The sequence below is a fragment of the Artemia sp. Qi Xiang Cuo genome, chromosome 17 (assembly GCF_049724085.1).
Source record: "Artemia sp. Qi Xiang Cuo chromosome 17, ASM4972408v1, whole genome shotgun sequence".
In the NCBI taxonomy this organism is placed as follows: Eukaryota; Metazoa; Arthropoda; class Branchiopoda; order Anostraca; family Artemiidae; genus Artemia; species Artemia sp. Qi Xiang Cuo.
Genome location: NC_142810.1, coordinates 56,678,711 through 56,694,405, shown reverse-complemented (window position 1 = coordinate 56,694,405; position 15,695 = coordinate 56,678,711). Strand labels below are relative to the sequence as shown.

Here is a 15,695-nt window from a genome sequence, read left to right as displayed (position 1 = left end):
ATAAAGAGCATCCAGTCTTTGTAATTTAGATATACATAGTTTTACTTGCGAATAGTCCTACGGTCTAGAAGTAGCGAGAAACGGAGAAATAACTCGGCTTTTCAATTGATCGCAATTTTAAATCAAAACGTCTCCTCCTGCTCGCACATATTGTTGCCAAGTAGCAAAACGCATTTGAACTACTCGTTTGCTGTAAAGTCTTTGAGAATACCCAAAAATACTTTTCCCGTGTTTGTTATTTTGATTGCAGAAATACAATACCTTTTTCGTGGAACAGTCAGTGTGGTTAATGAAATTATAGCTAAATTAAATTATAGTAATTATAGTAAATATGTTCCTCGTAAAACATATTTACTAAATTATAGTAAATATGTTCCTAGACCAACATCAAACCTTCAACATGAGTGTTTTCCAGTAGTACCACGTCATCAACGAAGTCTAGGTCAGACAAGAGTCTGAAACCCCCGAGGGGTCTCAAAATGTCCTTTTGACCAGAAGAAGGATAACCTACACAAGCCTCAAATTTGACAACCAGAGTATTATATCTTGTATTTATATATTAAAAATGACGTATTTATTAGTTTTACACCATGAATAAAACACATTAGCAGTCAAAGCAATCTGAGATAAAAAAATAATGGCAAAAAGTGGCACATGGGGTATATCACAACTCTTCGAAGAAGGCAACTCGGGTATGTGTCGAACCAGACTGCGTCTGAAAAAGAAAAAGACTTTTTGATAAAATATATGAAAATAATATTTATATGAAAAAAAAGCTCTATATCTATGACAGAGTATTATATTAATCATAATAATACTAATTACATACAATATATTATTACATTTATCGTAGATTTGTTATATTTAGCTTTAATTATACATTTAGCTGTTATTATATAGCTTGGCTCTTATAATATAACTGATTTTTATAAACTTTTATAAGCAGTGGAGTCTCTGTTGTTTAGGAGCCTTAACAGTTTTCTTCACATTACTCGTAGCAGTTGACTTAATGAACTGGTTTGCCTTTCAAAAAACCGTTGAAATACGACCAATTTCTTTTTTTCTAAATTGTGAGTGCCCAAAAAAAAGTAATCAGGAAGATATATATTTTTATACGCTTAACGACATAGGTATCACTAGAAGTAGTATTTTTATTGGCTTTAGCGACATAGGTATCACTAGGACGAGCACTTTTATAGGCTTTAGCGACATAGGTATTACTAGGAGGAGTATTTTTATAGGCTTTAGTGAAATAGGTATCACCAGGATAAGTATTTTTATAGGCTTTAGAGACATAGGTATCACTAGGAGGAGTATTTTTTATAGGCTTTAGCGACATAGGTATCACTAGGACGAGCACTTTTATAGGCTTTAGCGACATAGGTATTACTAGGAGGATTATTTTTATAGGCTTTATTGACATAGGTATCACCAGGAGGAGTATTTTTTTTAGGCTTTAGCGACATAGGTATCACTAGGAGTAGTACTTTTATTGGCTTTAGCAACATAGGTATTACAAGGAGGAGTATTATTATAGGTATTAGTTACATAGGTATCACCAGGAGGAGTATTTTTATAGGCTTTAGCTACATAGGTATCACTAGGAGGAGTATTTTTTATAGGATTTAGCGAAATAGGTATCACTAGAAGGAGTATTTTAATAGGCTTTAGCGACATAGATATCAGTAGAAGGAGTATTTTTGTAGGCTTTCGGGACACAGTTATTACTAGGAGGAGTATTTTATAGGCTTGAGCGACATAGGTATTACTAAGAGGAGTATTTTTATAGGCTTTAGGGACAAAGGTATCACTAGGAGGAGTATTTTTATAGGCTTTAGCGACATAGGTATCACTAGGACGAGCACTTTTATAGGCTTTAGCGACATAGGTATTACTACGAGGAGTATATTTATAGGCTTTAGTGACATAGGTATCACCAGGAGGAGTATTTTTTATAGGCTTTAGGGACATAGGTATCACTAGGAGGAGTATTTTTTATAGGCTTTAGCGACATACGTATCACTAGGACGAGCACTTTTATAGGCTTTAGCGACATAGGTATTACTAGGAGGAATATTTTTATAGGCTTTAGTGACATAGGTATCACCAGGAGGAGTATTTTTTTTAGGCTTTAGCGACATAGGTATCACTAGGAGTAGTACTTTTATTAGCTTTAGCGACATAGGTATTACATGGAGGATTATTTTTATAGGTTTTAGTTACATAGGTATCAACAGGAGGAGTATTTTTTATAGGCTTTAGCTACATAGGTATCACTAGGAGGAGTATTTTTTATAGGCTTTAGCGACATAGGTATAAGTAGAAGGAGTATTTTTGTAAGCTTTCGGGACACAGTTATTACTAGGAGGAGTATTTTATAGGCTTGAGCGACATAGGTATTAATAGTAGGAGTATTTTTATAGGCTTTAGCGACATAGGTATCACTAGGAGGAGTATTTTTATAGGCTTTAGCGACGAAGGTATCACTAGGAGGAGTATTTTTTATAGGCTTTAGCGACATAGGTATTACTAGAAGGAGTATTTTTGTAGGCTTTAACATCAGGAGGAGCATTTTTATAGGCTTTAGCGACATAGGTATCAGTAGAAGGAGTATTTTTGTAGGCTTTCGTGACACAGTTATTACTAGGAGGAGTATTTTATAGGCTTTAGCGACATAGGTATTACTAGGAGGAGTATTTTTATAGGCTTTAGCGACATACGTATCACTAGGAGGAGTATTTGTATAGGCTTTAGCAACGAAGGTATCACTATGAGGAGTATTTTTTATAGGCTTTAGCGACATAGGTATTACTAAAAGGAGTATTTTTGTAGGCTTTAGCGACATATATATTACTAGGAGGAGTATTTTTTAAAGGCTTTAGCGATATAGGTATTATTAGGAGGAGTATTTTTATAGACTTTAGCGACATAGGTATCACTAGGAGGAGTATTTTTATAGGCTTTAGTGACATTGGTGTCACTAGGAGGAATATTTTTATAGGCTTTAGCGACATAGGTATTACTAGGAGGAGTATTTTTATAGGCTTTAGTGACATAGGTATCACAAGGAGGATTATTTTTTTATTGGCTTTAGCGACATAGGTATAACTAGAAGGAGTATTTTTGTAGGCTTTCGCGACATAGTTATTACTAGGAGGAGTATTTTTTAAAGGCTTTAGCGACAGGTATTACTAGGAGGTATTACTAGGCTGAGTATTTTTATAGGCTGTAGTGACAAAGGTGTCACTAGGAGGAGTATTTTTATAGGCTTTAGCGACATAGGTATTACTAGGAGGTGTATTTTTATAGGCTTTAGGGACAGAGGTATCACTAGGAGGAGTATTTTTATAGGCTTTAGTGACATAGGTGTCACTAGGAGGAGTATTTTTATACGCTTTAGCGACATAGGTATTACTAGGAGGAGTATTTTTTATAGGCTTTAGTGACATAGGTATCACAAAGAGGAGTATTTTTTATAGGCTTTAGCGACATAGGTATCACTAGAAGGAGTATTTTTGTAGGCTTTAGCATCATAGTTATTACTAGCAGGAGTATTTTTTAAAGGCTTTAGCGACATAGGTATTACTAGAAGGAGTATTGTTATAGGCTTTAGCGACACAGATATCACTAGGAAGAGTATTTTTATAGGCTTTAGTGACATAGGTGTCACTAGGAGGAGTATTTTTATAGGCTTTAGTGACATAGGTATTACTAGGAGGAATATTTTTATAGGCTTTAGTGACATAGGTATCACCAGGAGGAGTATTTTTTTTAGGCTTTAGCGACATAGGTATCACTAGGAGTAGTACTTTTATTAGCTTTAGCGACATAGGTATTACGAGGAGGAGTATTTTTATAGGTTTTAGTTACATAGGTATCACCAGGAGGAGTATTTTTTATAGGCTTTAGCTACATAGGTATCACTAGGAGGAGTATTTTTTATAGGCTTTAGCGACATAGGTATCAGTAGAAGGAGTATTTTTGTAAGCTTTCGGGACACAGTGATTACTAGGAGGAGTATTTTATAGGCTTGAGCGACATAGGTATTACTAGGAGGAGTATTTTTATAGGCTTTAGCGACATAGGTATCACTAGGAGGAGTATTTTTATAGGCTTTAGCGACGAAGGTATCACTAGGAGGAGTATTTTTTATAGGCTTTAGCGACATAGGTATTACTAGAAGGAGTATTTTTGTAGGCTTTAACATCAGGAGGAGCATTTTTATAGGCTTTAGCGACATAGGTATCAGTAGAAGGAGTATTTTTGTAGGCTTTCGTGACACAGTTATTACTAGGAGGAGTATTTTATAGGCTTTAGCGACATAGTTATTACTAGGAGGAGTATTTTTATAGGCTTTAGCGACATAGGTATCACTAGGAGGAGTATTTGTATAGGCTTTAGCAACGAAGGTATCACTATGAGGAGTATTTTTTATAGGCTTTAGCGACATAGGTATTACTAAAAGGAGTATTTTTGTAGGCTTTAGCGACATATATATTACTAGGAGGAGTATTTTTTAAAGGCTTTAGCGAAATAGGTATTACTAGGAGGAGTATTTTTATAGACTTTAGCGACATAGGTATCACTAGGAGGAGTATTTTTATAGGCTTTAGTGACATTGGTGTCACTAGGAGGAATATTTTTATAGGCTTTAGCGACATAGGTATTACTAGGAGGAGTATTTTTATAGGCTTTAGTGACATAGGTATCACAAGGAGGAGTATTTTTTTATTGGCTTTAGCGACATAGGTATAACTAGGAGTATTTTTGTAGGCTTTCGCGACATAGTTATTACTAGGAGGAGTATTTTTTAAAGGCTTTAGCGACATAGGTATTACTAGGAGGTATTACTAGGCTGAGTATTTTTATAGGCTGTAGTGACAAAGGTGTCACTAGGAGGAGTATTTTTATAGGCTTTAGCGACATAGGTATTACTAGGAGGTGTATTTTTATAGGCTTTAGCGACATAGGTATCACTAGGAGGAGTATTTTTATAGGCTTTAGTGACATAGGTGTCACTAGGAGGAGTATTTTTATACGCTTTAGCGACATAGGTATTACTAGGAGGAGTATTTTTTATAGGCTTTAGTGACATAGGTATAACAAGGAGGAGTATTTTTTATAGGATTTAGCGACATAGGTATCACTAGAAGGAGTATTTTTGTAGGCTTTAGCATCATAGTTATTACTAGCAGGAGTATTTTTTAAAGGCTTTAGCGACATAGGTATTACTAGAAGGAGTATTGTTATAGGCTTTAGCGACACAGATATCACTAGGAAGAGTATTTTTATAGGCTTTAGTGACATAGGTGTCACTAGGAGGAGTATTTTTATAGGCTTTAGCGACATAGTTATTACTAGGAGGAGCATTTTTATAGGCTTTAGCGACATAGGTATCACTAGGAGGAGTATTTTTATAGGCTTTAGAGACATAGGTTTCGATAGGAGGAGTATTTTTATAGGCTTTAGCGACATAGGTATTACTAGGAGGAGTATTTTTGCAGGCTTTAGCGACATAGGTATCTGTAGAAGGAGTATTTTTGTAGGCTTTCGGGACACAGTTATTACTAGGAGGAGTATTTTATAGGCTTGAGCGACATAGGTATTACTAGGAGGAGTATTTTTATAGGCTTTAGCGACATAGGTATCACTAGGAGGAGTATTTTTATAGGCTTTAGCGACGAAGGTATCACTAGGAGGAGTATTTTTTATAGGCTTTATCGACATAGGTATTACTAGAAGGAGTATTTTTGTAGGCTTTAGCATCAGGAGGAGTATTTTTATAGGCTTTAGCGACATAGGTATCAGTAGAGGGAGTATTTTATAGGCTTTAGCGTCATAAGTATTACTAGGAGGAGTATTTTTATAGGCTTTAGCGACATAGGTATCACTAGGAGGAGTATTTGTATAGGCTTTAGCGACGAAGGTATCACTATGTGGAGTATTTTTTATAGGCTTTAGCGACATAGATATTACTAAAAGGAGTATTTTTGTAGGCTTTACCGACATATATATTACTAAGAGGAGTATTTTTTAAAGGCTTTAGCGATATAGGTATTACTAGGAGGAGTATTTTATAGACTTTAGCGACATAGGTATCACTAGGAGGAGTATTTTTATAGGCTTTAGTGACATTGGTGTCACTAGGAGGAATATTTTTATAGGCTTTAGCGACATAGGTATTACTAGGAGGAGTATTTTTATATGCTTTAGTGACATAGGCATCACAAGGAGGAGTATTTTTTTATTGGCTTTAGTGACATTGGTGTCACTAGGAGGAATATTTTTGTAGGCTTTCGCGACATACTTATTACTAGGAGGAGTATATTTTAAAGGCTTTAGCGACATAGGTTTTACTAGGAGGTATTACTAGGCTGAGTATTTTTATAGGCTGTAGTGACAAAGGTGTCACTAGGAGGAGTATTTTTATAGGCTTTAGCGAGATAGGTATTACTAGGAGGTGTATTTTTATAGGCTTTAGCGACATAGGTATCACTAGGAGGAGTATTTTTATAGGCTTTAGTGACGTAGTTGTCACTAGGAGGAGTATTTGTATACGCTTTAGCGACATAGGTATTACTAGGAGGAGTATTTTTTATAGGCTTTAGTGACATAGGTATCACAAGTAGGAGTATTTTTTTATAGGCTTTAGCGACATAGGTATCACTAGAAGGAGTATTTTTTTAGGCTTTAGCATCATAGTTATTAATAGCAGGAGTATTTTTTAAAGGCTTTAGCGACATAGGTATTACTAGAAGGAGTATTTTTATAGGCTTTAGCGACATAGGTATCACTAGGAGGAGTATTTTTATAGGCTTTAATGACATAGTTATTACTAGGAGGAGCATTTTTATAGGCTTTAGCGACATAGGTATCACTAGGAGGAGTATTTTTCTAGGCTTTAGTGACATAGGTTTCGATAGGAGGAGTATTTTTATAGGCTTTAGCGACATAGGTATTACTAGGAGGAGTATTTTTTATAGGTTTTAGTGAAATAGGTATCACAAGGAGGAGTATTTTTTATAGGCTTTAGCAACATAGGCATCACTAGAAGGAGTATTTTTGTAGGCTTTCGCGACATAGTTATTACTAGGAGGAGTATTTTTTCAAGGCTTTGGCGACATAGTTATTACTAGGAGGAGTATTTTTATAGGCTTTAGCGACATAGGTATCACTAGGAGGAGTATTTTTATAGGCTTTAGTGACTCTAGGTGTCTCTAGGAGGAGTATTTTTATTGGCTTTAGCGACATAGGTATTACTAGGAGGATTATTTTTATAGGCTTTAGTGACATAGGTATCACAAGGAGGAGTATTTTTTTATAGGCTTTAGCGACATAGGTATCACTAGGAGTAGTACTTTTATTAGCTTTAGCGACATAGGTATTACAGGGAGGAGTATTTTTATAGGTTTTAGGTACATAGGTATCACCAGGAGGAGTATTTTTTATAGGCTTTAGCTACATAGGTATCACTAGGAGGAGTATTTTTTATAGGCTTTAGCGACATAGGTATCAGTAGAAGGAGTATTTTTGTAGGCTTTCGGGACACAGTTATTACTAGGAGGAGTATTTTATAGGCTTGAGCGACATAGGTATTACTAGGAGGAGTATTTTTATAGGCTTTAGCGACATAGGTATCACTAGGAGGAGTATTTTTATAGGCTTTAGCGACGAAGGTATCACTAGGAGGAGTTTTTTTTATAGGCTTTAGCGACATAGGTATTACTAGAAGGAGTATTTTTGTAGGCTTTAGCATCAGGAGGAGCATTTTTATAGGCTTTAGCGACATAGGTATCAGTAGAAGGAGTATTTTTGTAAGCTTTCGGGACACAGTGATTACTAGGAGGAGTATTTTATAGGCTTGAGCGACATAGGTATTACTAGGAGGAGTATTTTTATAGGCTTTAGCGACATAGGTATCACTAGGAGGAGTATTTTTATAGGCTTTAGCGACGAAGGTATCACTAGGAGGAGTATTTTTTATAGGCTTTAGCGACATAGGTATTACTAGAAGGAGTATTTTTGTAGGCTTTAACATCAGGAGGAGCATTTTTATAGGCTTTAGCGACATAGGTATCAGTAGAAGGAGTATTTTTGTAGGCTTTCGCGACACAGTTATTACTAGGAGGAGTATTTTATAGGCTTTAGCGACATAGTTATTACTAGGAGGAGTATTTTTATAGGCTTTAGCGACATAGGTATCACTAGGAGGAGTATTTGTATAGGCTTTAGCAACGAAGGTATCACTATGAGGAGTATTTTTTATAGGCTTTAGCGACATAGGTATTACTAAAAGGAGTATTTTTGTAGGCTTTAGCGACATATATATTACTAGGAGGAGTATTTTTTAAAGGCTTTAGCGATATAGGTATTATTAGGAGGAGTATTTTTATAGACTTTAGCGACATAGGTATCACTAGGAGGAGTATTTTTATAGGCTTTAGTGACATTGGTGTCACTAGGAGGAATATTTTTATAGGCTTTAGCGACATAGGTATTACTAGGAGGAGTATTTTTATAGGCTTTAGTGACATAGGTATCACAAGGAGGAGTATTTTTTTATTGGCTTTAGCGACATAGGTATAACTAGGAGTATTTTTGTAGGCTTTCGCGACATAGTTATTACTAGGAGGAGTATTTTTTAAAGGCTTTAGCGACATAGGTATTACTAGGAGGTATTACTAGGCTGAGTATTTTTATAGGCTGTCATGACAAAGGTGTCACTAGGAGGAGTATTTTTATAGGCTTTAGCGACATAGGTATTACTAGGAGGTGTATTTTTATAGGCTTTAGCGACATAGGTATCACTAGGAGGAGTATTTTTATAGGCTTTAGTGACATAGGTATAACTAGGAGGAGTATTTTTATACGCTTTAGCGACATAGTTATTACTAGGAGGAGTATTTTTTATAGGCTTTAGTGACATAGGTATCACAAGGTGGAGTATTTTTTATAGGCTTTAGCGACATAGGTATCACTAGAAGGAGTATTTTTGTAGGCTTTAGCATCATAGTTATTACTAGCAGGAGTATTTTTTAAAGGCTTTAGCGACATAGGTATTACTAGAAGGAGTATTGTTATAGGCTTTAGCGACAAAGATATCACTAGGAAGAGTATTTTTATAGGCTTTAGTGACATAGGTGTCACTAGGAGGAGTATTTTTATAGGCTTTAGCGACATAGTTATTACTAGGAGGAGCATTTTTATAGGCTTTAGCGACATAGGTATCACTAGGAGGAGTATTTTTATAGGCTTTAGTGACATAGGTTTCGATAGGAGGAGTATTTTTATAGGCTTTAGCGACATAGGTATTACTAGGAGGAGTATTTTTGCAGGCTTTAGAGACATAGGTATCTGTAGAAGGAGTATTTTTGTAGGCTTTCGGGACACTGTTATTACTAGGAGGAGTATTTTATAGGCTTGAGCGACATAGGTATTACTAGGAGGATTATTTTTATAGGCTTTAGCGACATAGGTATCACTAGGAGGAGTATTTTTATAGGCTTTAGCGACGAAGGTATCACTAGGAGGAGTATTTTTTATAGGCTTTATCGACATAGGTATTACTAGAAGGAGTATTTTTGTAGGCTTTAGCATCAGGAGGAGTATTTTTATAGGCTTTAGCGACATAGGTATCAGTAGAGGGAGTACTTTTTGTAGGCTTTCGCGACAAAGTTATTACTAGGAGGTGTATTTTATAGGCTTTAGCGTCATAAGTATTACTAGGAGGAGTATTTTTATAGGCTTTAGCGACATAGGTATCACTAGGAGGAGTATTTGTATAGGCTTTAGCGACGAAGGTATCACTATGTGGAGTATTTTTTATAGGCTTTAGCGACATAGATATTACTAAAAGGAGTATTTTTGTAGGCTTTACCGACATATATATTACTAAGAGGAGTATTTTTTAAAGGCTTTAGCGAAATAGGTATTACTAGGAGGAGTATTTTTATAGACTTTAGCGACATAGGTATCACTAGGAGGAGTATTTTTATAGGCTTTAGTGACATTGGTGTCACTAGGAGGAATATTTTTATAGGCTTTAGCGACATAGGTATTACTAGGAGGAGTATTTTTATAGGCTTTAGTGACATAGGCATCACAAGGAGGAGTATTTTTTTATTGGCTTTAGTGACATTGGTGTCACTAGGAGGAATATTTTTGTAGGCTTTCGCGATATAGTTATTACTAGGAGGAGTATATTTTAAAGGCTTTAGCGACATAGGTTTTACTAGGAGGTATTACTAGGCTGAGTATTTTTATAGGCTGTAGTGACAAAGGTGTCACTAGGAGGAGTATTTTTATAGGCTTTAGCGAGATAGGTATTACTAGGAGGTGTATTTTTATAGGCTTTAGCGACATAGGTATCACTAGGAGGAGTATTTTTATAGGCTTTAGTGACGTAGGTGTCACTAGGAGGAGTATTTGTATACGCTTTAGCGACATAGGTATTACTAGGAGGAGTATTTTTTATAGGCTTTAGTGACATAGTTATCACAAGTAGGAGTATTTTTTTATAGGCTTTAGCGACATAGGTATCACTAGAAGGAGTATTTTTGTAGGCTTTAGCATCATAGTTATTACTAGCAGGAGTATTTTTTAAAGGCTTTAGCGACATAGGTATTACTAGAAGGAGTATTTTTATAGGCTTTAGCGACATAGGTATCACTAGGAGGAGTATTTTTATAGGCTTTAATGACATAGTTATTACTAGGAGGAGCATTTTTATAGGCTTTAGCGACATAGGTATCACTAGGAGGAGTATTTTTATAGGCTTTAGTGACATAGGTTTCTATAGGAGGAGTATTTTTATAGGCTTTAGCGACATAGGTATCACTAGGAGGAGTATTTTTTATAGGTTTTAGTGAAATAGGTATCACAAGGAGGAGTATTTTTTATAGGCTTTAGCAACATAGGCATCACTAGAAGGAGTATTTTTGTAGGCTTTCGCGACATAGTTATTACTAGGAGGATTATTTTTTCAAGGCTTTGGCGACATAGGTATTACTAGGAGGAGTATTTTTATAGGCTTTAGCGACATAGGTATCACTAGGAGGAGTATTATTATAGTCTTTAGTGACTCTAGGTGTCTCTAGGAGGAGTATTTTTATAGGCTTTAGCGACATAGGTATTACTAGGAGGATTATTTTTATAGGCTTTAGTGACATAGGTATCACAAGGAGGAGTATTTTTTTATAGGCTTTAGAGACATAGGTATCACTAGAAAGAGAATTAGAGACATAGGTATTACTAGGAGGAGTATTTTTATAGGCTTCATCCTGACATAGGTATCACTAGGAGGAGTATTTTTATAGGCTTTAGTGACATAGGTGTCACTAGGAGGAGTATTTTTATAGGCTTTAGCGACATAGGTATTACTAGGCTGAGTATTTTTATAGGCTGTAGCGACAAAGGTGTCACTAGGAGGAGTATTTTTATAGGCTTTAGCGACATAGGTATTACTAGGAGGAGTATTTTTTAAAGGCTTTAGCGACATAGGTATTACTAGGAGGAGTATTTTTATAGGCTTTAGCGACATAGGTATTACTAGGAGGAGTATTTTTATAGGCTTTAGTGACATAGGTGTCACTAGGAGGAGTATTTTTATAGGCTTTAGCGACATAGGTATTACTAGGAGGAGTATTTTTATAGGTTTTAGTGAAATAGGTATCACAAGGAGAAGTATTTTTTATAGGCTTTAGCAACATAGGCATCACTAGAAGGAGTATTTTTGTAGGCTTTCGCGACATAGTTATTACTAGGAGGAGTATTTTTTAAAGGCTTTAGCGACATAGGTATTAATAGGAGGAGTATTTTATAGGCTTTAGCGACATAGGTATCACTAGGAGGAGTATTTTTATAGGCTTTAGTGACTCTAGGTGTCTCTAGGAGGAGTATTTTTATTGGCTTTAGCGACATAGGTATTAATAGGAGGATTATTTTTATAGGCTTTAGTGACATAGGTATCACAAGGAGGAGTATTTTTTTATAGGCTTTAGCGACATAGGTATCACTAGAAAGAGAATTAGCGACATAGGTATTACTAGGAGGAGTCTTTTTATAGGCTTCATACTGACATAGGTATCACTATGAGGAGTATTTTTATAGGCTTTAGCGACATAGGTATTACTAGGAGGAGTATTTTGTACAGGCTTTAGTGATATAGGTATCACAAGGAGGAGTATTTTTTTATAGGCTTTAGCGACATAGTTATTACTACGATGAGTATTTTTATAGGCTTTAGTGACATAGGTGTCACTAGGAGGAGTATTTTTATAGGCTTTAGCGACATAGGTATTACTAGGAGGAGTATTTTTATAGGTTTTAGTGAAATAGGTATCACAAGGAGAAGTATTTTTTATAGGCTTTAGCAACATAGGCATCACTAGAAGGAGTATTTTTGTAGGCTTTCGCGACATAGTTATTACTAGGAGGAGTATTTTTTAAAGGCTTTAGCGACATAGGTATTACTAGGAGGAGTATTTTTATAGGCTTTAGAGACATAGGTATCACTAGGAGGAGTATTTTTATAGGCTTTAGTGACTCTAGGTGTCTCTAGGAGGAGTATTTTTATTGGCTTTAGCGACATAGGTATTACTAGGAGGATTATTTTTATAGGCTTTAGTGACATAGGTATCACAAGGAGGAGTATTTTTTTTATAGGCTTTAGCGACATAGGTATCACTAGAAAGAGAATTAGCGACATAGGTATTACTAGTAGGAGTATTTTTATAGGCTTCATCCTGACATAGGTATCACTAGGAGGAGTATTTTTATAGGCTTTAGTGACATAGGTGTCACTAGGAGGAGTATTTTTATAGGCTTTAGCGACATAGGTATTACTAGGCTGAGTATTTTTATAGGCTGTAGCGACAAAGGTGTCACTAGGAGGAGTATTTTTATAGGCTTTAGCGAAATAGGTATTACTAGGAGGAGTATTTTTTATAGGCTTTAGCAACATAGGTATTACTAGGAGGAGTATTTTTATAGGCTTTAGCGACATAGGTATCACTAGGAGGAGTATTTTTATAGGCTTTAGTGACATAGGTGTCACTAGGAGGAGTATTTTTATAGGCTTTAGCGACATAGGTATTACTAGGAGGAGTATTTTTATAGGTTTTAGTGAAATAGGTATCACAAGGAGGAGTATTTTTTATAGGCTTTAGCAACATAGGCATCACTAGAAGGAGTATTTTTGTAGGCTTTCGCGACATAGTTATTACTAGGAGGAGTATTTTTTAAAGGCTTTAGCGACATAGGTATTACTAGGAGGAGTATTTTTATAGGCTTTAGAGACATAGGTATCACTAGGAGGAGTATTTTTATAGGCTTTAGTGACTCTAGGTGTCTCTAGGAGGAGTATTTTTATTGGCTTTAGCGACATAGGTATTACTAGGAGGATTATTTTTATAGGCTTTAGTGACATAGGTATCACAAGGAGGAGTATTTTTTTATAGGCTTTAGCGACATAGGTATCACTAGAAAGAGAATTAGCGACATAGGTATTACTAGGAGGAGTCTTTTTATAGGCTTTAGCCTGACATAGGTATCACTAGGAGGAGTATTTTTATAGGCTTTAGTGACATAGGTATTACTAGGCTGAGTATTTTTATAGGCTGTAGTGACAAAGGTGTCACTAGGAGGAGTATTTTTATAGGCTTCAGCGACATAGGTATTACTAGGAGGTGTATTTTTATAGGCTTTAGCGACATAGGTATCTCTAGGAGGAGTATTTTTATCGGCTTTAGCGAAATAGGTATTACTAGGAGGAGTATTTTTATAGGCTTTAGTGACATAGGTGTCACTAGGAGGAGTATTTTTATAGGCTTTAGCAACATAGGTATTACTATGAGGAATATTTTTATAGGCTTTAGTGACATAGGTATCACAAGGAGGAGTATTTTTTTTATAGGGTTTAGCGACATAGGTATCACTAGAAGGAGTATTTTTATAGGCTTTAGCGACATAGGTATCACTAGGAGGAGTATTTTTATAGGCTGTACTGACATAGGTGGAGTATTTTTATAGGCTTTAGCGACAAAGGTATTACTAGGAGGAGTATTTTTATAGGCTTTAGCGACGTAGGTATCACTAGGAGAAGTATTTTTATAAGCTTTAGCGATATAAGCATATCTAGGAGTTCTATAATAGGCAATATTGACGGATCGGTAGTTCATGGTTTGAAAAAAAAGCGAAGAGCATAGCGTTAAAAACGAGATTTCATTAAAATTCCTTGACTTTTAGGGGTGTTTACCCTCTTTTTCAAAAATCAGTAACATTAAGCTTAATGAATCTTATATATTTCAAATCAGCACAATTAGTCTATTCTTTTGATATATCGATTGATATCAAAATTACCATTTTTTTTTAGTTTTGGTTACAATTGAACCGCGCCACTCCTTACTTGCAGTTTGTTACCACGAACTGTTTCATCTTCGATAAATCAAAATGGATTCCTTTTCGACTTTTGTCAGTATAGATTTCAACTGCTTTTTAACGAATCCAATTACAGAAAAATAGGATCTTCATCGAGTGTCACCATTAAGTACGAATCTAAAGAGATTCATTATCCCCTAAATTGTTTTTGCTCGCCCTTGAATTTTGAAAAGTAAGATTCTGGGTATTTTCATTTCAAAATTCCTTTTTTTGGTATTTTTCTTGAAAACAATTCAAAACAAAATAGCCCCTCATTTCTTTTGAAAAATACTCAAATTTCAAAAATCAAATTTTGAAAATCAATATTTGGTACTTGTTTATTATACAGAACTACTACTACTAACAACTCACCGCAGCACCATGCCGCCTGAAGCCAACACAGCTACGCACGCTCCTCCTCCATACCAATCTACTCAAAGCCTCCCTTTTTACACCCGCCCACGAAGTTCCCATTTCCTTTAAATCTTTCTTTATGACGTCCTCCCACCCCAACGGGGACGACCTGCTTCCCTTTTAGCCCTAGATGGTTGGCCGAAAAGAACAATCTTCGGCAATCTGTCATCCTTCATCCGCACAACGTGCCCTAACCACCTCAACCTTTCTTTCATTATAGCCCTAGAGAGCGGTATTGAACCACATTTTTCGTATGGCCTATTGTTTGAAATACGGTCAGTTAGCCGGGTACCTAGAAGAATCCTTAAGCAATTTCTCTGGAAAACATCAAGCAAATCTTCATCCGCTTTTCGGAGCGTCCATGCTTCAGAGCCATATTTGACCACTGTCATCACTGTAGCTTCTAATATTCTAATCTTGGTTGTGTAGACTTATCTTCCTATTCTTCCAGACTTTTTTTAAGTGTGAAAAACACCCTGAGTATTGGATACTCTACTTTTCACACCTTCACTGGCCCCACCATTTTTACTAATAATACTACCAAGGTAAGTGAAGCTGCCAACCTGTTCAATCTTTTTGTTACCTAGCGTCACCTTGTCATCTCCACTTATTCTTAGCCTTAGTGACTTAGTCTTCCTAACATTAATCTTCAAACCAATTCTAGCACCCTGAACTCGCAAAACCTCTAAGACTTCATTCATTTTGCTCAAACTTTCATCTAGGATGCTTAAATAATCAACATAATCTAAGTCCAGGAGACCTTTTCCTCCCCATTTGATTCCGTGATCTCCCATTGCCTTTCCTGTGATGCTTAAGACAAAGTCCATCAAAACAATCCATATAAAGTGGGATAAAACACAACCATG

General features: G+C 35.8%; 1 protein-coding gene across 1 annotated transcript in view; it reads right to left on the bottom strand.

Annotated features, from left to right (window-relative positions):
- Window positions 1-565: 565 nt before the first annotated feature.
- Window positions 566-15,695, bottom strand: part of LOC148942392 (merlin-like) — a 150,556-nt gene continuing 135,426 nt past the window's right edge. Inside the window, 1 exon segment of the mRNA XM_089103541.1 lies at window positions 566-715. Coding sequence (XP_088959667.1) covers window positions 665-715 — 51 coding nt within the window. The 3' untranslated portion in view covers window positions 566-664.